This window comes from Panicum virgatum, chromosome 1N (genome assembly GCF_016808335.1).
Source record: "Panicum virgatum strain AP13 chromosome 1N, P.virgatum_v5, whole genome shotgun sequence".
Classification (NCBI taxonomy): domain Eukaryota; kingdom Viridiplantae; phylum Streptophyta; class Magnoliopsida; order Poales; family Poaceae; genus Panicum; species Panicum virgatum.
The window spans coordinates 7,675,854-7,694,875 of NC_053145.1; the positions used below are offsets into that span (position 1 = coordinate 7,675,854).

Below are 19,022 nucleotides of genomic sequence, written 5' to 3' on the forward strand. Positions count from 1 at the left end.
AACTTGATGTGTAATAAGGAGGCAGTAATTGTAAATCTGTATCACATGATGACTCCGTTTCTGAAATGAACTCGATGTAGCTGGCAACCATTGCACGAGCACGACTACACTAGGCTATCTTTGTTTGGTTAAATAAGATATCTTCATTCACAAAGTGAACCAAAAAAATTCAGCCTAGTTCAGTGTCTCTCTGAACCCTGATGCGTTTATATAGGATTATTAAGAACAAGTGAACAACACAGAATTAGTCGAGCTCTAGACTGATGGACCGAGATAATCCCACGGAAAGAGTAACTGAAGCGTGAGCTCTTCAACGCTGCATCGCAAATTTCGCAAGCCCCTGGTGAAATGGGCAACGCAGACTCCCCCAAGCAGCTTCTGTACTGATGAAACTGAACACTTGGAAGCGAATCAGCAGCAGCGGTGGAAGGAGAGGGAGGTCCGGAGGTGGCGGGCTGACCAGATCGTCGCTGTCGCCCTCACATGCGGTGACCGAGAGCCGCGGATCGCATCCCAAGTGAGTTTCTCCGTCCTGCGGTGAAGACGAGACACCAGCGCCGAGAGGCCGGCGGCGATCTTGCGGGTCGTCCGCCACACGTAGCTTCTCGGGCGAAGGTGACCTTGCCCCTCCTGCTGACGTCCATCGAAGAACCCAGTGAGCACTGGGAGCACCTGAGCGCTGGAACTGGAAGGATTGTCCGCCGGGGAAGCCTCCCATGTGCAATGCGAGGTGAAAAGGGCATTTCTTCCGAACGGCTTAGTTAGTTTGATGTGTTTTTTTTTCTTGCAAAAGAGATGAAGTATGCTGAACTTGTTTTAGTGCTGTGATTCTGTAACACAATACTGCTCAGCTCCGGTATGGCCATTTACATTTATGTGAAATGCATCATCGAAAGGAGTACACAAACCCCCAATCTGTTCTGCTACTACTCTGTTTAGCAGGCTCCATTTATTCAGTGCTGTTATTTTCTAAGCCGAGAAGAACAATATGTGCAATCCTTGAGCTAGGCCGCCTTGACAGGAAACTGGGCTTCAGTAAGATATAATTGCTGGCAAGCTCAGATCACTGGGTGGTAGGCAATCCATTATCCCTCCATGAAGAAAATCCGCCAGCGATGTCGGTCACAGCAGTGAAACCCTGAAAATGGTTGCACGGGGAAAATCAGCACAAATCACAGAAATCCAAGAGCCGGTTGCTGGGGGTACAGTACAGTACAGATAGATGATGGGGGTGATCATGCTTACAGCAGAGCAGAGCTCAGTTGCTGCCATGAGAGACCTCTTGCCACTTTGGCATCCCTGAAATAAGATTTCAGAAATGATATAGATAAAAACAACTGAAAAAAGAAGATGAAATTATTTATTTGACACCATGATGCCATTCATTGGACGTACAACGATGATCTCATCATCCTTGCCAAAGATCCTCGATACTTGCTCAAGAAAGTGGGTGTTTTTCGTCATCCCTTCGATTGCAACAACAGAAAATATCAGATGTGAATGACAGTTTAATCACAATGCAGACAGTTAACACTAGTCAGCTGAAACCGTCAGCGCGCTCATTGGTTCATCTTAGGAAAGAAATGATGATAGGAAGAGTCACACAGCAGAAAGGGCAACACGATCAGACTGCACAAAGTTACCAGTAGCAGTAAGAATCGCACCATGCCTACAGCCTACCTAGCTTTGAGAATGAATGCCGACAGATCATAGAGACGACGATCACTGTCAGAAAGTTCAACTAAAACAGGCAGCACAAGGCAAGACAAACACAACGGGAGAGTTGAGTTGGCGGGAGCTTGCATAGTGTTGGTTGTTACCTGAGCCGGTCTTGTTCATGTAGGGGATATTTACAGCTCCTTGGGGATGCCCAGCGCTGAACTCGGCCTCGGTTCTACACAAAGCGGCAAATTAAACCAACTATGAATGTTCTTTTGAATCCTGAATGTTTAAAGGGGATTATAAGAACAAGTGAAACGAGCTCTGAAATGCAGAAGCGAGAGAATCTCACGAAAGTCATGTTCGGTTGCAAGAGAAAATTGAAGAGGATTAGAGGAGGTTAGGAGGGATCAAATCCCCTAGCTTGTGGAGGGAAAGGGAATTAACCGAACACTACCGAGCCGTGAGCTGTCCAATGCTGCATCGCAAATTTCACAAGCCCGCCCGTGGTGAAATGGCAACGCCTGCAGCCCGTTCATGATCCAACGCTACTGAAAGTCTGAACTGAGCATTCGGAAGAAGCAAATCGGAAGCACAAGCACCGACGGACGGAGGGGGAGGAGACGAATGGAGGAGGTGTGGTGTCATGGTGTGGTTGGGAAATCAAACGGACCGGTGGCATGCCATCAACAGAAGCAGAGAGTGTGTGTGGTTGTACCTGACGTCGAGGTACCGGTGGCCAGCCTGGTGGAGCTCGTAGGCGACGCGCACGGGCACGGAGCGCGGCACCGCCGCCGCCTCCACCTCGGGGCGCAGCGCCTCGTCGCCCCCAGACCTGGGTCCATCGGAGGAGAAGCTGAGAGCGTGCGTTGGCGAGGAAGGGCATGCTGCATCGATCAGCTGGCCGGGCAGGAAGGGGGGAGAAGAGCAGCAGCGGTGAGTAGGAACCTGACGCCGACGGCGCGGAGCGAGCTCCTCCTGGCGGCCACGGAGCGAGGCGGAGCTGCAGCCCGTGCGGCGGCGCCACTACGCCGGAGGCTGCACCTGGTGGTAGGGGCCGGGGGGGCACGGGCAAGGAGGAGCGCGCCCGGGAGGGAGGTCGCCATTGCTCTACCTGTGTCGTCGATCGAGTGCTTGCTTTCTTCTCCGCCTCTTGCTCAGCGACGCGAGGTGGGGAGTGCCGTGCCTTTTTTTATTTATAATTACGCTGTGTGTGGAGCAATGAGCTAGCAGAGGAGTAGCACTGTGATGCGCTAGCTGTTGGATGCCGGACGGACAGCAGCACAGTACAGCCACTAGGGGTGTGTTTAGATGTGCGAAAATCTAATAAAAAAATCATATCGGATACTGTAGCATACGGTAGTACTTTTTATTTATTTGTGGTAAATATTGTTCTATTATAGACTAACTAGGCTCAAAAGATTCGTCTCACAACGTACATCAAAACTATGCAATTAATTTTTTTATTTACCTACATTTAATACTCCATACATATGCATGAGTCATTTGCTATATTTAATATTTCGATGTGATGGAAAATTTGGAGGAGTTTGTGGGAAGTGAACACATCCTAACTAATTAAAGCTGGTGACCGTTGGCGGTGTGATCTGATGGGCATGGGGATCCGTGTGAACGAGCTGAGAACGAGCATTTTTTTTAAATTAAGGAAATTAGAAGAATATCTACGATCAAGAGAAGGATTATATCATATAGATATAGGAGTAGCATCGAGAACGACCCTCGGCCGCTTTATAAATTAGTCGTACTGACTTTTCTAGATGCACAACTTTTTATATACATGTAGATATATACATGATAAAACCAATTTTTATAAAAAATTAAAATGATTAATAATTTAGAATGGGAGAGTACTAGCTAAGGAGCTCCAGTCACGTGTTTGTAGCTGTCCTATATATCTATCTCATGCTAAACATAGTTGTATGGTTATTGGTTGGAGATTTGAAAGGTTTCAACTGCTAACCCCTTGGACCAATCACCTGCCGTCGGTACTGACCAAGGAGGACTGGAGGAGGGTGTCAAGTTCATCAATTCGTTCTTGGCGGAATCATCTACTGGTTCGTCACGTCTTCCCCAACATCATCGGTTCATGCTGCGATTCTACGGGCATTGCAAATTCCCATGTACGCCTTGGCCTGCCTGGTGAAGGGTGGATGATGGGTTGCAGGGATGCAGGGGATGAGGACTCCTAGGCCCTGTTTAGTTCAACGTAAAATTTTTTGCGAAGGAATCTTTTCAATTTGAAGTACTAAATGAAGTCTATTTACAAAACTTTTTGCACAAATGTGTTGTAAATCACGAGACGAATCTAATGATGCTAATTAATTCATGATTAAGCAATAATTAGTGGATGGTACTGTAGCATCACTGTTGCAAATCATAAATTAAGTAGGTTAATTAGCTTCGTCTCGTGATTTACAGCCCATCCATATAAAAAATTTTGTAAATAAACTTTATTTAGTACTTCAAATTAGTAAAATTCTTTCGCAAAATTTTACATTTACGGTTTTTTTTTATGGGGTGGGAACCTGACTCTGCATCGCGTGGGAAGCGGATAACGCGCCGCAGCTGCCTGAGCTGATGATGAAGCGACAGCACAGCAAAACAACAACAGTCTGAATGGAAGAGAGAGAGAGGATTGAGTTTGATTGGTCTTGTACTCTTGTTTCTTCTTCCCTCTCCGCGCGGCCGGGCGGATAAGGAGGACAAGATATCTATACGATGATCACGCCACGTATGCACTCGCTCCCTAGTCTTCTCTATAGTTGGGCTGATAGGATGGGCTAAATGGACGGCCCGAAGCACGGCCCGGAAAAGCATGTACAGCCCGAGTACAGTCTGGTACGATTGTAATAGTGCCAGGACTGGACCGGCACGAGGGGTGCTTGGGCTGCTATCTTTGCCCGTAGTGATTCGTGAAGATAACAAGTTCCTACCTTAAAGTGTGTAGGTACGTTCATGTCATAGTAAACGAAGAGACGCGATGGTTTCACATTATCTTGCACAATGTATTACTAGCCCTTTGAATTTGTACTTGCAAAGTTACTAAAAAAAAGTTAGAATGGATCTGTGATGTATAACATGTATATTTGTACTCCAGCAAATGAATACTGATATATCAGTAAAAACTGTGTTTATGTGTGACGTATGTAATAAGCTCTATTTGGTGTCCCTTTTATTTTTTTTATTTTTAAATTTATCATGAGACGTGTTTTCTACAATCACGTCTCTGATGGGCATATCAGAGACGTGTTTTCCACAGCCACGTCTATGATGGTACCATCACAGACGCGTCTCAATGTAGCAGGGTCTTTGAAGCTGAACATCACAGATGTGTTTTCTATTTCCGCGTCTCCGATGTGGACATGCGGTGTAAGTGATGCGTTTTTTCCGCGCCACTATAACTGTCTAGACGTGTATCTATTGAGGTGTTTTCACATACTTCCTCCGTACTCGAAAAGAAAGTCGTTTTGGATAAAGTTTAGATCAAACATTGGGAACACAAATCATGAATAATTTTTAAGTTGTTGACTTTCAAAATATAAAAATTATATAAATAGATTTATCTTGAAAAAATACTTTCATAAAAATATAATTATATCACTTTGCGATAAATATTTTTATAAAAACAAGAAGTGAAAGTCAAGCTTTGAAGACCGTGTCACTGTTCAAAATGATTTTTTTTTCAAATATGGAGGGAGTAGTGACAAAATTTTGAATTAAATAGGGTTGGAGGTGCATTTAAGAGTTTTTTTTAGCCGATCTCAAGAGCTTTATTAAATCACAACAGGATTACAATCAGTCCCGAATGCCTCCAACAGACACACCGGGAAGTTTCCTATCCCCTCTAGATCAGGTTCTAGCACCGATGGCAGACTTGCACAAACATGTGCTGCCCGGTTGCCTTCCCTATTTACAAAAGAAAATTCTAAGGAAACACAAGACCTGCTGAGCTCTTGGATCTCTTGCCATAGTCCATAGACCGCGCTACGATCACCATTGCCCTTCTTAGCATGTTAAACAAAGGCAGGTTGTCACATTCCAGAATGACTCTAACCAGACTTTGTTGAGCCGCCAGATTGAGTCTATCCCTTGCTGCCAAGAACTCTCTCGTTAACATATCATCTAAGAGTTGCTAATTTGCACCCTGCATAGAACTGCGGTTTTTTTCTCTCCGTGGTGATCGGTATCTCATTTGCCGTTCACCCCTGTAGGAGGTTCTCCTTTTTTTTTGTCTCAGTCCAAGGATCGAATCAGATTCTCAAATTTTGCAGGCTGATGAATATCTCCATGATCGAATCAGACTTTGCAGGCTGATAGAATCAGATTCTCGCCTCCCTCCCTGCAATAGCCGACACCCGACAGGGTGAAGTCCTCGAGGGTCCCGCAGCCGCAGGTGAAGACGGTCGGCGAGGCGGCCGCGCACGCGGAGGCCGTGGCGGTGCCACCTGCGCGTCGACGTGGCCACCGTCCCCGTATGGCACTCGTCATCCCAGTTCCAGTGAACCGACACCGCACAGGAGGAAGTAATCATCATCAAACCACCAAACGAGTTCACTAGTCACAACTTCAAACACGCCACCACGCACAACAGGCATCAAAATATATTCTCGCTTTTCCAAGAAAGGACTGTCGGCTCGTGCATGCCAAAACCCAAATACCTGGAAGGTTAAAAAAAAAGAATTGGCATGCGTCATCATGTATCAAATATTAATCGTGTCCTGATCTCGTCTGCCTGGTTGTGCCGCAGAGATTAGCTATCTGGATGTCCTCGAGCGACGGAGGATACAAAATTCTGCCGTCTGAGAGCCTCTTGCTCTTTGTTATTGGACCGCCAAAAGAAAAAAAAACACTACTGTAACTTATTAACAGGAAAGATGACATGGTGTGTAAAAAAGAAGCCATTGTTTAGCTTCAAGCAGCCTTGTTCTTGCAGTAGTTTTCCAGCCACTCCATGGTGACACTCTTCGGCCTCTCCAGTGGTAGGCCAAGGGCACGGTCCCATATGAGCTGTCAAATATAATTCAACAGAATTAGCAGATAGAAGAACCAGAATAAGAATCTAGGAGTGGAAGGTACAAAGGCAGACCTGAGATCCTATCCCCATGCTCCTTGAGACACCAAACAAGACTGTGTAATATCTGCGCAGTTAAAACAAGGTGCTCTGGGCATGAGTACTACTCATTCAGAACTAGAATTGCTATGCCATAAGTCAGGATTAAATTGATATCTAAATGCCAAGGGAAGACATACCGTGCTTCAGATAGTCCAAAGTGGTTAAGCAAAACTCCACTGTGAGCATCAACATTCGGCCATGGGTTCTTTACCTGAGAATAAATGGACAAAGAATGGTGTTCATGATGAGTACATTGAAAAAGGAGTGGAGATCATGTAAATCTGGTACTACATTACCTTGCCAAGCTCAGTGAGGATCGGAGGCACGACTTCATACAACTTGGATACCTGTAACAGAACATCACATTTTATATTTTTGAACCCAAGAAAGTAAATGCAATTAGATAAAGGGTCCAGACTGACCAACTGGAAAAGTGGATCCTCAGGCAAATGCTTCAGGGCGAACACCCTTTGACATGAATACCGCGGGTCTGTCTTACGCAGAACACCATGACCAAAGCCAGGAACAACCTACAACACAATGTAACCAAACTATTAGGAATTTGATTTCTACAACTCAATAAACAACAGTTCACATAGCATTTGCATAAACAGTCCAAGTCAGCTCTATTAGACCTATGGCACAGCATTTCAAATCTCATCACATTTAGTCAACCTGTGTTTGAGCATAACTTAAACACCTTATGAATTAATATAACACTAAGATACGCTACCTTTCCACTCTTCAGTGTCTTCCAGACATAGTCTTTGAGTTGATCTGTTGTAACGCCACTCCCAGTTTCCTCAATTACAGATTTGATCCATAGAAGCACTTCCTGCAATAAATTGTAAGTATATACACATCATAAAATCAAGTACATCAAATAAGAGTGGCAGGAACACATGTTTCTTCTTTTAGAGGAGGTGCATTACAGATCAAGTGAAATACTGAAAACAATCTATGTCAGGGGGGAGGTTATTTATTGAGAGAAATCTTTTTGGCAATCACAAGTAAAAGAAAGCACAAGGAGAGATAATCAGATAATATTGCAGAGTAGATTCGGTGTATCAAACTGTGCATACCTGATTAGCCAGACCATGGAGTGGCCCAGCTAGACCATTCAGAGCCGCTGCAAAAGAAAGATAGGGATCGGATAGTGCACTTCCAACCTGAAATTAGATGAATGACATTGAGCAGAGGATGAGAAGTGCACAACCCATTGCCATGGAGTAAATAGTAAATTCCAAAAAAGACAGTAGCTAGTGAGCTGTAAGCAATTACAGGATCAAAGTGACCAGTGCCTAACAGCAACAATTCTCTCCACATGTACATATCCTGAGCCTCTAATCCAAGCTAGACTATTGCAACTTCTACAAAGATCCCCAAGAGATTCATCACTCTTCTAAGATGACACTTTATGATATTCCATCAAGAATAACTCATTGATACACATGGAGCTTTCTCCGTTTACAAATACCCACACGGGGGAGATGGATACCGATGGTGTAACAACAGACCTCGACTACTATTAGAACCGCAATTGCATACTCACTACTATGGATTGCAAAGGAGACAGAGCAGAGACTAGACTTTTTGAGTCCTGACGGATCATGATTAAATTAAAAAAGGATCAGCTAAAACAAACCCTTTTATCCTGTTCCTAATTCCTATTAAAAGGTATTATCCTGCACTTTTTAAAGAGGCATTCCCAGATTAATAATTCAGTTTGGTCTAACATTCATTGCACCAAACCAGAAGCAAAGTGCCATGATGGTACCAAATATGGCACCACACAGTGACCAGTTTTCATCATATTTGCATGTTAAGAAATCACGAGAACCAGAAAACAAAAATTACCAGATGACCAGTATGTGCACTGACATTCCCACCTTCATGATCACTACAAGAACCCAAGTCACAGTATGAGTCGAAAATTAAAACAAGTTCTTCAGCACTGGAACATAAATATATACAAGGATGGATGAAAAATTACGTGTGAATTGTTATATAGAGGCGCATCAACTCCAACATTTTGGGATCGTCAAAACCAAGCATGTGTGAAAAATTCGCAGCGTAATCCAGAGAATTATCAGCTTCTATTGATTTCCCGTCCTTGAAAATCCTTCGAAGTACAAGTGAAACAAAATGATTAGTACAAATTCTAAATTTCCTCAGAACTCTAACTTCACAAAATAATCAATCACTGATGTCATCTCCAACAAGTGAATTGAAAGATGAAGCATTTGTGATCAAAAGCTACCTCCGGTAAACATAAGAAGCCACTGGTGGAAGCCGAGCAATCAAATTTAAGACATCTTCATAAGTAGGCTCCCAGAACCTATACATGTAATAATTGTAAACATCATGAAAAGCAACCTTTAACCAAATAATAACTTGGATAACATATAAATCCACCGCTTACTTTGTTTTTGACAATCCTTTGTCATATGCCTTCTGAAATTCACTCTCAACCTGAAATTGAGTAAAAATAAGAAGAGTTGCACTTTGAAGGCTTAAAGTAATTCCAAACACCAGATATGATACAATGCGAAACTAATTTAAATACTTTTAGCAGTTTTAAAATACAGCTGCAAATAAACCACAAGTAAATGTGATTTTTTTCCCACAAGACTTTCGAGGCAAGAAAGAAACAACATGCCAGAAGTGGAAGGACTAACCTGAAGAGCCATTACTCCAGTGGTAAACTGTGTCATAGGGTGTGCAGTTACAGGGAGAGCATCTATTGCCTTGTAGACATGAGCTGCAAACCATATCAATTATCAATAATCAGCTGCTAGAGAGCAAAGTGGCAAGATTGAGCACATAAAACTTCACAAGATCAGACTAACAGAAACATATGGATCTGTCTATTGAATTTTTTTTAAGAGTTCAGATCTCTCTATTAGTCTGTGGGACATTAGCATCAATCCATTCAGACAGTCTGTGGATTTAATTGGCCAAACTTCCAAGGGGGAAAACAATAGCACAAGTAGCCAGCAGTGTAATCAAAGTACCTGGGACACTTGAACGGGCCAGCAATTCCTTTGATAGGGCATCAACTTGCTCTTTGGTTGGAACCTGAAACAAAAAACCAACAGCCTTAGAACTGACAGAAATAGGGTGATGATTGGAGATAACTTAAAACATATTATATGAATAACAATACAAACCACAAAGAAAAGCAAGAAACTTGTACATTCTGAATCAATCAGCAACAAAATAGTTTCCTAGTCTTGGAGGAACACTTTTGGCACATTTCTAGACTAAAATGGACTAAGTGAATTGTAGGCAGGCATATACCTTTCCTGTCAAAAGAAGCCAAAGGAGACCCTCAGGCAAAGGCTCACCACCCTTAACTGCCGTCGGCAGCACGTTCTGGCACTCCGGAATTGAGAGACCCCTAAAACGAATGCCCTGGATAGAAAAGAGTAGTTATTATTAGCTAATGAATGATGTGTTTCTTTGCTTCACTTCGAACTTTAAATATGTTAAGCAGAAACTAGATTACATCCAAAAAGAACGATGAGGAGATATGTGTGTCCAGCCATTCAGGTATGGTAAAATTTAAATAACCCCCAACACTATCATAAAAAAAGAGAAATGCAGCCATCATGCTAAATGAAACTGCGTTAGAAAATTCTGGTAAATTCCTGCGTCATAGTAAATTTTTAGGAAATCATTCCATGTGCATCTTCTATAGATCATTGTGCAATACTTGATTCTCAAACGTTGTTCCTATTTTGACATAGAATGGACATGAACTGACAGTAAACTATACACTCTGCTAATGTAGCATCGTGAAGTGGATGAACATGAGATTACCTCCTCTGGGTCAAGTAGCGATGTTTCCCAAAGCATCCCGATCATCCCTCTCATTCCACCAAGGACCTGCACGAACATTTTTTTGGGAATTTTCAGAAGATAAGTTAGTATACGTTCTAGTTTAGCAACAGAGCTATCCATAGATATTAGATGGTGATATATCCATACCATATCCACAGTTATGTTTCCAAGCTGGACCTTTCCGTGCTCTGACTTAAGCTTCTTTAGGCGATCCTGTAAGAATACAGTAGAGTAAGTGCTGTTTTCACCTAGCATTTGACAACAGCAAGGCGAGATGAACAGGTGTTCATATTTCATAAAGACAAGTTGTCAGAGAAATCAGCTGCAAGTAGGTTCTCTTAAATTTATTCTAAATTTTATGAATACAGCTAGTTGCAAAAATAAAGCCATGCACAGATTGATTGCCTCTGACAGGAAAGGGATAGAACCGACGTGCAATAGATGCTACTTTCAGAGAAGAAATTGCTTTCATGTTCCACCATATGTTGAAAAGAAAATGTTATTGGACAGTTGGACACAGAATTAAGCAAAATCTCACAGAAGCGCATGAACTAAATAAAAGGGATTGACACTTTTGGCTAAAAGAACAGAAGATAAGGCATCAGATACCCCAGGAACTTTACAATATTTACAGACGTTTTATATTGAGTAGCAAACCTGCTGTTCAGGAATCAGTTCCTGCAACTGGGACTTGAGATCCTGCATTTGCAGAAACACAATCAGCATCATGCCCAGACCGCACAAAGTTCTGTCACAAGGCACAAAGGAGGACGAACTGTCTTACGAGATCGGAAGCGCTCTGCATCTGCAACCATCTGACACCACCCAGCGCGCTGGCCTCCTGCGCCTGACAGCAGTAAACACAGGAAACGAAAATCTCAGCACCAAGCACCCAAAAACCGGTGAATCAGCGCGCGAAATACAGAGGCGCCACAGGTAAGCGGGCTACCCACCACGCGGGATCGCAGCCTCGAGACCGCGGTGAGGCCCCGGAAGAAGGCCATGGCCGGAGCGCTCGTCTACCGCACCTGCACAGACACAGCAACGATCTCATCAGGCCACCGCAGTTGAATCGAACCGAAACCCCAACCAAAAGAAGAAAAAAAACTAGGGGAACCAAACTGGTAATTGCTCCGCCACTCCGCCACGCAGCAAACAAATCCGCAACAGAGCCGAGGGGATTGGAGACGGTAGATAGGAGAGGACTCGCAGCGGGGAGGAGTCTCGAGCTAATAAAACGAGCAAATTTGTGTAGGCTTGCTTACCAAGGAATGAAGAGATCAACACGGGGGGAGGACGGGGGCGCGTGTTCCGCGGCGAGGAAGGTGGGGAGCCGAGAAGTTGGGGGAAGGAATGGGGGTGGTCGTCGCCCGTCGGCCTCGGTTGGTGAATATATACGTGGGCTTTGTTTGGGGGAGCAATCGTTTGAGGGTTTGGTTTAGATGGATTTTTTAAAATAAAAAAGATGTTGAATTTGCATTGAATTTTTACTTTTTAGCTATCCGAGAGACCGGGACAGTGGGAAATTTCTTTGAGGCGAGCAACTTTGTTCTCTCCGTGGAAGGCTATTTTTCAACGGGTTTGAAAGGGCAAAAACAAAAGAACACAAGTTTGACTTCTATTTAAGTTTCAATGCAAAATATGATTGCCACCTCCAATGGACTCTAGGGATTTCAAGATTAATGGATGGGAATTTGAGTTTGGAACATGTGAAATGACGAATAGGTGCATAGCTACAGGGCAAATAATCTGATGCGACGCGTGCCTCTTCCATATTTGACCTTCCGAGGAAGAAAGGGACGGTTGTTTCTATGATGAGGTGTAGGATTGTGACACATATGATCCTGGGTGTTTAGAAAGGTCGATTGAATAATCTATTGGTCACTGATTCAAGTTTTGTAGCTTTATTACACTTTGCCACCTAAAAAAGTTTTGTAGCTTTATTACACTTTGCCACCTAAAAAGCAAGACGGCATCACACTTCATGGGAAAGATATTTCCTGGCAGATTAATTTGAAAAATTAGTATAAAATTTTGTATTAAAGAGAGTTGGAGAGTTAGAGGTGGGTAGCCAATTAATACCCCTATTTTTTTTACGAGTACAATGACATCTCAGCAAAAAAGAAACTTCACAATGGAACGGCCTCCTCCCCTCGGAAAAAAAACGGCGTCCAAGCTGGCACTTGGGACTTGGCAGACCTGCCGTTACGAGGCGTTTTTTTATTTTTATATTTTTCAAAATTGTTTTTTACAGAAATATATTTTTGGTTTCATTATTTTATCTGTAGTCGGGTGGTAGGGGTATAAATTTTTAAATTATGAAATCGAAAATATATTTCTATAAAAAACGATTTTGAAAAATATATATAAAAAACGCCCGTTACGAGCCTAGGAGGTCAAGTCTTGCTACCCAAGAAGAACAAGTGGGCCTTCGCGTCATTTGGGCTGAGAAGTAGAACACATACTATCTTTCTCCTTTGCAGGCTCTAGCCCACTTAAGGCGCGGCCCATCGATCGCTTCAGTGCTTTCCCTTCCTCCCCAGTCCACCACCTCGCCTGTAGCCCTACCTTTCTCCCTCCACCGCTGCCTCCCCGTCCGGTGGCCGTTGTTCAGAGGCCGAAGCCACGACCATGACCCCAGGGATACTCCCCGCGGGGAAGGGAATAGAGAGGTCGGCGGAGGTCGGCGCGGGCGCGTGGCGGAGGCGGACGCGGAGGCCCGAGCAGAGCGGCGGCGGCGGTCGGCGCGGGCGCGGGCCGGCGGCGGAGGCCCGCGCGGGTGCGGAGGCGGACGCCCGCGCAGGGCTGCGGCGGAGGGCCGCTCGGCGCGGGCGGAGGAAGGAGAGCGGCGCGCAGGAGACGGCGTGGACGACTACCCAAGCTCGTTGCTTAAGGTACTGGATGATGGAGGAGGAAGACGATGACATTCATTTCTGGTTGGATGAAGATGAAGCGGAGGCCGCGACATACAACTACCTGGTGCAAGCAGAGAGCTCTCGCATGCGTCGTCGATCTGATGCTCCACCAAAGGTTATTGGGCCGAGAGACCTTCCTTCTGGTCACAAGAGGATCAAAGCCGACTGCTCTGTTCCAAATCCTGTTTACAATGACAAGCAGTTCTGTAGAAGGTAAAGTTGGGCATATTTCGAATATCGATCACTCCATGTCTCTAGTACAGTAGTACCTCGTATAAGAAGTGTTCTTGCAGGCTTTGGATGCGCCAGCATTTATTAAGCACATTAACGAGGCTGTTAAAAATCACGGTAACTACTTAAAAAGAAGTATGATGCCACTGGTAAGGAAAGAGTATCGGCTCCTCAAAAGTGCATCGCGGCTATGCAGTGGATGCCGTTGACGAGTACTTGCGTATTGGAGAGTCAACTGCTCGAAAAGCTTTACATCATTTCTGTCGGGCTGTCATTGCTGTTTTTTTGCGAGTATTACCTACAGGCACCCAACACTACCGATGTAGCTAGGCTTCTTGAAGAGGATGAACTTGAGGGTGGCGCAATGCCGGGGCAGGAAGGAAGAGGCTAGCAGGCGGCCGCTAGATCCACCTAGAGCCGGTGGATGACGCCGAGCGCGAGGGCGAGGCGGGGAGGAAGAGGTCGTGGGGCGGGCTCTAGATCCACCTCAAGATGGCGGGATTTCGGCTCCTTGCCGAAAGGCTTGAGGGTGGAGGACGCCGAGCGCGAGGGCGGGCAGGGTACTTGGGGCTGCCGACGGCCGACGGGGGCGAGGGTGCGCTTTGGCCTGGCGGGGGACTCCGACTCCCTCCGGACGGGCGCGGGGTAGTTGGCGTGGCGGAGTGGAGGACGCCTCCTAGAAGCCGTTAGAAATACATGAGCGTGCTCCTTCTGCTTGGGTAGCGTAGAGCTCCCAGTATCTCGGTGCAAGTACATTTGACGCTAAATCGATCCTCCGGGAAGCTTTACCGTGTACCGGTGCAGACAGCTTACAGATGCTATCTTAGGAGGCGCCATCCGTATAATGGTAAAAAGTTAAATATCTCACGACCCTAACCGAGCTCGTGCGGCGCTGCGCGAGCGGAAGGATCCATGGAAGGCATCTGCAAAAGGGGCACGGCCGACGGCGCCAATGGGGCCTCCGCCGACGGGAAGCGCGCGAGGTGAGTCGAGCGGAGTGCGCCCTCGCTTTGGTCACCAACCGTCGTCCTCTTCGAGTCGGGATGTGTTTTCTCGTGTACCGGTTAAACTTTTTAGCGCTCTGCGTCTTTAGGATTGGTTGGGTTCGAGTTGTTTGCTATGTTAGGGTTTGGGGGTTTTCGGTGGGAGCTGCGCGGTGTGGTGATCTTGCGGGATCTCGGGTTCTTGTTTAGCAAAATGAGAATCGCCCAAATTAAGTTTCGTCAACTCGGTACGTAGTTTTAATTATGTTGCATTTTTGCATTATTCGGGTGGGGACCTGGGGCTTATCTATCACATTTTCGCCTGGAATCATTTCATTTTGGGTACATGTCTTCTGTTTGTATTACAAGGGTTTACAATTTTTCTTAATTGTTGGCTTGCTGTGTCCTTGATCCAATCAACAATTTGGCAATCCTGGAAAGAATCTCTAGGTAGTAGATACATGATGAAGTCACTCCACTTTGTGTACTTTAATTAATTCACTATGCTGATGTAGGCAAGCCCTCATTATTGTCCATTCTTGTATACCTAGAGTAGTAAATGAACAAAATATTAACTTGGCGAGTACAATTAATTTGATGTAACAGAATCGGAGTCATTTCAAACCGGTGTAGGAAGCAAATCGAAGCCATGCACCAAATTTTTCAGGTTATAATCCAACTTAAAATGAACTCCACCTGGTAACATTTGTTCTGCATAGCTGCTTATTTCAATTAAAATTTACTTGCTTTTGTTGAAAGAAAATATTATGGCTAACAGAACATTTAAGAAATATTGTGATACAGGTTCTCTTAATCAAGCTTTAAGAACACTACTGGAGTAAAATTGAAATGCACTTGGTTACGTGAATCACTTTGAACCTTTGAAAGATGGAACAACAGTATAAGGACACATAACTCCTTTTCAGGTGAACAATTAGTTGCTGTGATGATGCAGCGTTATCTGCTCAAATTGAGAAGAAGTTTGAGCACATGACTTGGGAACTGTAATTGAAATCCCATCTTGAAATTGTGCAACCTATATCCTTCACAACTTACAACAATTATCCTAATAATTAATATCTATACAGGGACAATTTTACTACCTTATGGTTCGAAATTATACTTATTACTTACATAATTAGCTGTTCCAATAAATGTTCATTGCCTATATCATGATGTTTTAACTTCTATCGTTTTACCGTGTGTCAGGATCTAGAACACATGGTACCAGCAATATGCTCTTAAAAGTTAAGCCTAGCATGTGAAATGTAGCTAACTCTGATTTTTTTTACAATATTGCAGATGAACATTTTATATGATTTTGTTAAGCATGTTAGATTTTCTTCAGATTATTCTTGTTATGAGTAGCACTTGTATTCAATATGAGGGCTCTAGGCCCAAATATATACATGTATAGGCATTAGGAAATATGCACAAAACTCCTTATACAACGGGAAAACTACAAAGAATACATATTTTTTTCGAAACGAGACTCTCCCCCAATTCCATTACCATGGTTCAGCTAGGCGCTAGGCGGATTCTAGGCGGTGACCCACTGCCTAGCGCCTAGGCGAGATTAATCGCGCCTAGGCGAGATTAATCGCGCCTAGGCGGTGCTAGGCGTTTTTCTAGGTGTTTTGTATATATACTAATATTCACATATTATCTTCCAAAGATAAAAATAAACAGCTAAATAGTGAGCCTAAATAGATAGAAAGACTGGTCTAGATAGATAGAAAGGCCCAAGAAGCAAGGGCCCAGCCCATCTCCCACTCAGACTTCAACCTTATCCATCCACTCTGCTTCCAGCCGCACCCTCACGCCCGTCCTCAGCGCGCCCGCCATCGCCCGCGCTCTTCCTCCTCTGCGCGCCCGCCGTCGCCGGCGCTCTCTCTCCTCTGTGCGCCCGCCGTCGCCCGCGCTCTCCCTCTCCGGCATCTCTCCCTCCTCTGCGCGCCCGCCGTCACCGGCGCTCTCCCTCCTCTGTGCGCCTGCCGTCTCCCGCGCTCTCCCTCTCCGGCATCTCTCCCTCCTCTGCGCGCCCGCCGTCGCCCGCGCTCGCGCATCCGAAGCGCCTCCGCCGGACGCTCCTCCGCATAGGAGCTCGCCTAGCCCCAAATCGACGCGGTGCCCCTCCGATTAGCGCCTAATCGCCGCCTAGGCGCCGCCTAGCGGAACTATGTCCATTACTGAGAACGGAATTACAGAGTTAAGAGTTTAAGACGTGAAAAGACAGAAGGTCGGAAAGGTTTCCTAACCTGAGTTTCAAGCTAGAAACCGACCCTGCTAAGGAACAACCAACCGACAAGAAGTTTTAGTTTTACAGCACAGCCAAAACAGAGAAGTCCCGAAAAGGAAGATACAGCGAACCGCAAACTACTAAGCCTGAACCAACTAACTGACAGCAACGAACACGCAACAAGCCACTTCAGTGCTCCGCAGAAACACTAATTGTCTTCTTCTTCATGGTCTTCAGGTGGTGGCAAGAGCCTCCTCGCAGATGGATCTCCAGCCTGTTGAGCGAGGACCTTGTGAGCACAGGCCAGCAGTGCAGCGCCTTGACCCCATCAATCAGCCTCCCTTGGAGGTCCGAGTTGTAGAGACCTGCCCAAAATTTCATAAACGAGCAAGCATGAAGGAGAATTTCTGCCAGATGTCGAATGGTTTTAGCATCAAACACCGCTTTATTGCGGCATTTCCAGATCGCCCAACAGACCGCAGCAAAACCAAAGTGATGTACAGATTGATCACCAGGAACCGGCTTATCCAAGCCCTGTATTGTACACTATTACTGGGTGTAGAAGTTGTACCAAAACAATGACCAATCATGGCCCAAACACATTTGGTTACAGCAAAACAATGACCAATCATGGCCCAAACACATTTGGTTACAGGGCATTGGAAAAAGAGATGATCTATAGTTTCAAACTGATCACAAAACATACAGGAAGGATTGCCTATCCAATTCCTTCTTACCATATTTTCTTTAGTTAACACAGCACCTCTTTCAAGTAGCCAAGTAAAAATACAAAGAATACATATACATCTAACAATTCTGATGTTTGTCCTACTGGCACATCATAATTTCAATAATGCACATTTAAAATGTCATTACTTTTGCTTGCTTCTGTTGTTATCGTATATTTATTATTCAGATGCCACTTCAGTTACTGAACCGGATAATATTCTCATCTTTCAGTACTTCTGGTTGCCCCTTTGGCGACTGGCGAGGGCTGCCATTTTCTCCATTGCCTCCCTGGTGGCTACCAGGCAGTTTCAAAGATGACCAACCTGGGTGGCCCAGCAGTTGCACCTCCTGGAAGAATGACGATGGGCAGGCCACCTACACCCACTGTGAAGACTCGACTTTGCAACAAGTACAACACTGCAGAGGGATGCAAATGGGGAGACAAATGCCATTTTGCACACGGTGAAAGGGAGCTTGGCAAGCCTATGTTGATGGATAGCTCTATGCACGCCCCCATGGGACCAAAGACCCACTGGTCACTTTGCACCTCCACCTATGGCTAACCCTAGCATGGCCACTCCATCAAGCTTTGGTGCTTCTGCCACAGCCAAGATTAGCATTGATGCATCCCTTGCTGGTGTCATCATCGGGAGGGGTGGAGTTAACACGAAGCAGATATCTCGAGTCACTGGGGCCAAGTTGGCCATCCGGGACCATGAATCAGATACCAGCTTGAAAAACATTGCGCTTGAGGGCACCTTTGATCAGATTATGCATGCTGGTGCCATGGTCAGGGAGCTGACTGTGAACATCAGTGGCAGTGCCCCTCCACTGGCCAAGAACCCACCTGGAGGACCACACCGTGGTGGAGGCACAGGAAGCAACCTCAAGACTCAAAGTATGTGTGAGAACTTCGCAAAAGGATCATGCACTTTTGGTGACAGGTGCCACTTCGCCCATGGTGAAAATGAGCTGCGCAAGCCTGCTGCTACTTGATATGCATGTCAATGTAACTCTTAGCTTGGTCTTAGATGATGGGTTTGCTGACTTCTTTAGGCCTATCTACTCAATCCGTTTTCTGTTTTTCTTCTTGAATTGTTTAGTCGTGATATGTTTAGTAGCCTGGTTCTAATACCCTTACTAATTCTACCTGCAAGTGTTAGTGCTCCTAATTTCCCTGTATCTCTATGTACAGAGTTTCTGACAACTTAATGATGGTCGGTTCCAATGGTTAAACGTAAGCGTTGCCAGGATTCCGTTTGGTAACTTGATGTTTTGTCCTGTTGCTG

The 19,022-nt window shown here is 45.1% G+C and overlaps 2 protein-coding genes and 1 pseudogene across 6 annotated transcripts; 1 reads left to right on the forward strand and 2 right to left on the reverse strand.

The window, feature by feature from the left end:
• Positions 1–796: 796 nt before the first annotated feature.
• LOC120654956 (thiosulfate sulfurtransferase 16, chloroplastic-like) lies at positions 797–2,889 on the reverse strand. Of its 4 annotated transcripts, none has more exons than XM_039932641.1 (6): positions 2,608–2,889; positions 2,378–2,515; positions 1,821–1,894; positions 1,396–1,466; positions 1,217–1,299; positions 797–1,138 (listed from the first exon to the last, which is right to left on the reverse strand). In XM_039932641.1, exons 1-6 carry the CDS (start codon positions 2,763–2,765, stop codon positions 1,123–1,125), a joined length of 540 nt encoding a protein of 179 aa, XP_039788575.1. In that variant the 5' UTR covers positions 2,766–2,889; the 3' UTR covers positions 797–1,122. The 4 variants fall into 4 exon arrangements, with proteins under 4 accessions (XP_039788575.1, XP_039788576.1, XP_039788573.1 ...); XM_039932642.1 differs by having other exon boundaries at positions 2,378–2,494; positions 2,608–2,878; XM_039932639.1 differs by having other exon boundaries at positions 1,246–1,299; positions 2,608–2,869.
• A 3,381-nt stretch (positions 2,890–6,270) lies between these two features.
• On the reverse strand, positions 6,271–12,055 carry LOC120654958 (citrate synthase 4, mitochondrial-like). Of its 2 annotated transcripts, none has more exons than XM_039932643.1 (20): positions 11,902–12,055; positions 11,590–11,664; positions 11,421–11,483; positions 11,294–11,335; positions 10,784–10,849; positions 10,616–10,681; positions 10,094–10,207; positions 9,808–9,871; positions 9,472–9,554; positions 9,216–9,265; positions 9,054–9,131; positions 8,787–8,915; positions 8,651–8,693; positions 7,876–7,962; positions 7,527–7,628; positions 7,216–7,323; positions 7,090–7,140; positions 6,931–7,004; positions 6,767–6,818; positions 6,271–6,687 (listed from the first exon to the last, which is right to left on the reverse strand). In XM_039932643.1, exons 2-20 carry the CDS (start codon positions 11,638–11,640, stop codon positions 6,592–6,594), a joined length of 1,419 nt encoding a protein of 472 aa, XP_039788577.1. In that variant the 5' UTR covers positions 11,641–11,664; positions 11,902–12,055; the 3' UTR covers positions 6,271–6,591. The 2 variants fall into 2 exon arrangements, with proteins under 2 accessions (XP_039788577.1, XP_039788579.1); XM_039932645.1 differs by lacking the exon at positions 11,902–12,055 and adding an exon at positions 11,759–11,889.
• A 1,361-nt stretch (positions 12,056–13,416) lies between these two features.
• On the forward strand, positions 13,417–18,999 carry LOC120654960 (annotated as a pseudogene).
• Positions 19,000–19,022: the final 23 nt, after the last annotated feature.

Bases quoted from the DNA above. Each gene is read 5' to 3' on its own strand.
- LOC120654956 (XM_039932639.1), bottom strand. From the start codon at position 2,765: ATGGCGACCTCCCTCCCGGGCGCGCTCCTCCTTGCCCGTGCCCCCCCG. The intron at 2,516-2,607 runs GTTCCTACTCAC...GCACGCTCTCAG, and splicing joins CTCCGCGCCGTCGGCGTCAG to CTTCTCCTCCGATGGACCCA. The intron at 1,300-1,395 runs GTACGTCCAATG...ATCTTATTTCAG, and splicing joins AGGATGATGAGATCATCGTT to GGATGCCAAAGTGGCAAGAG.
- LOC120654958 (XM_039932643.1), bottom strand. From the start codon at position 11,640: ATGGCCTTCTTCCGGGGCCTCACCGCGGTCTCGAGGCTGCGATCCCGC. The intron at 10,208-10,615 runs GTAATCTCATGT...TTTTCTATCCAG, and splicing joins CGCTACTTGACCCAGAGGAG to GGCATTCGTTTTAGGGGTCT. The intron at 6,688-6,766 runs GTCTGCCTTTGT...TATATTTGACAG, and splicing joins GCATGGGGATAGGATCTCAG to CTCATATGGGACCGTGCCCT.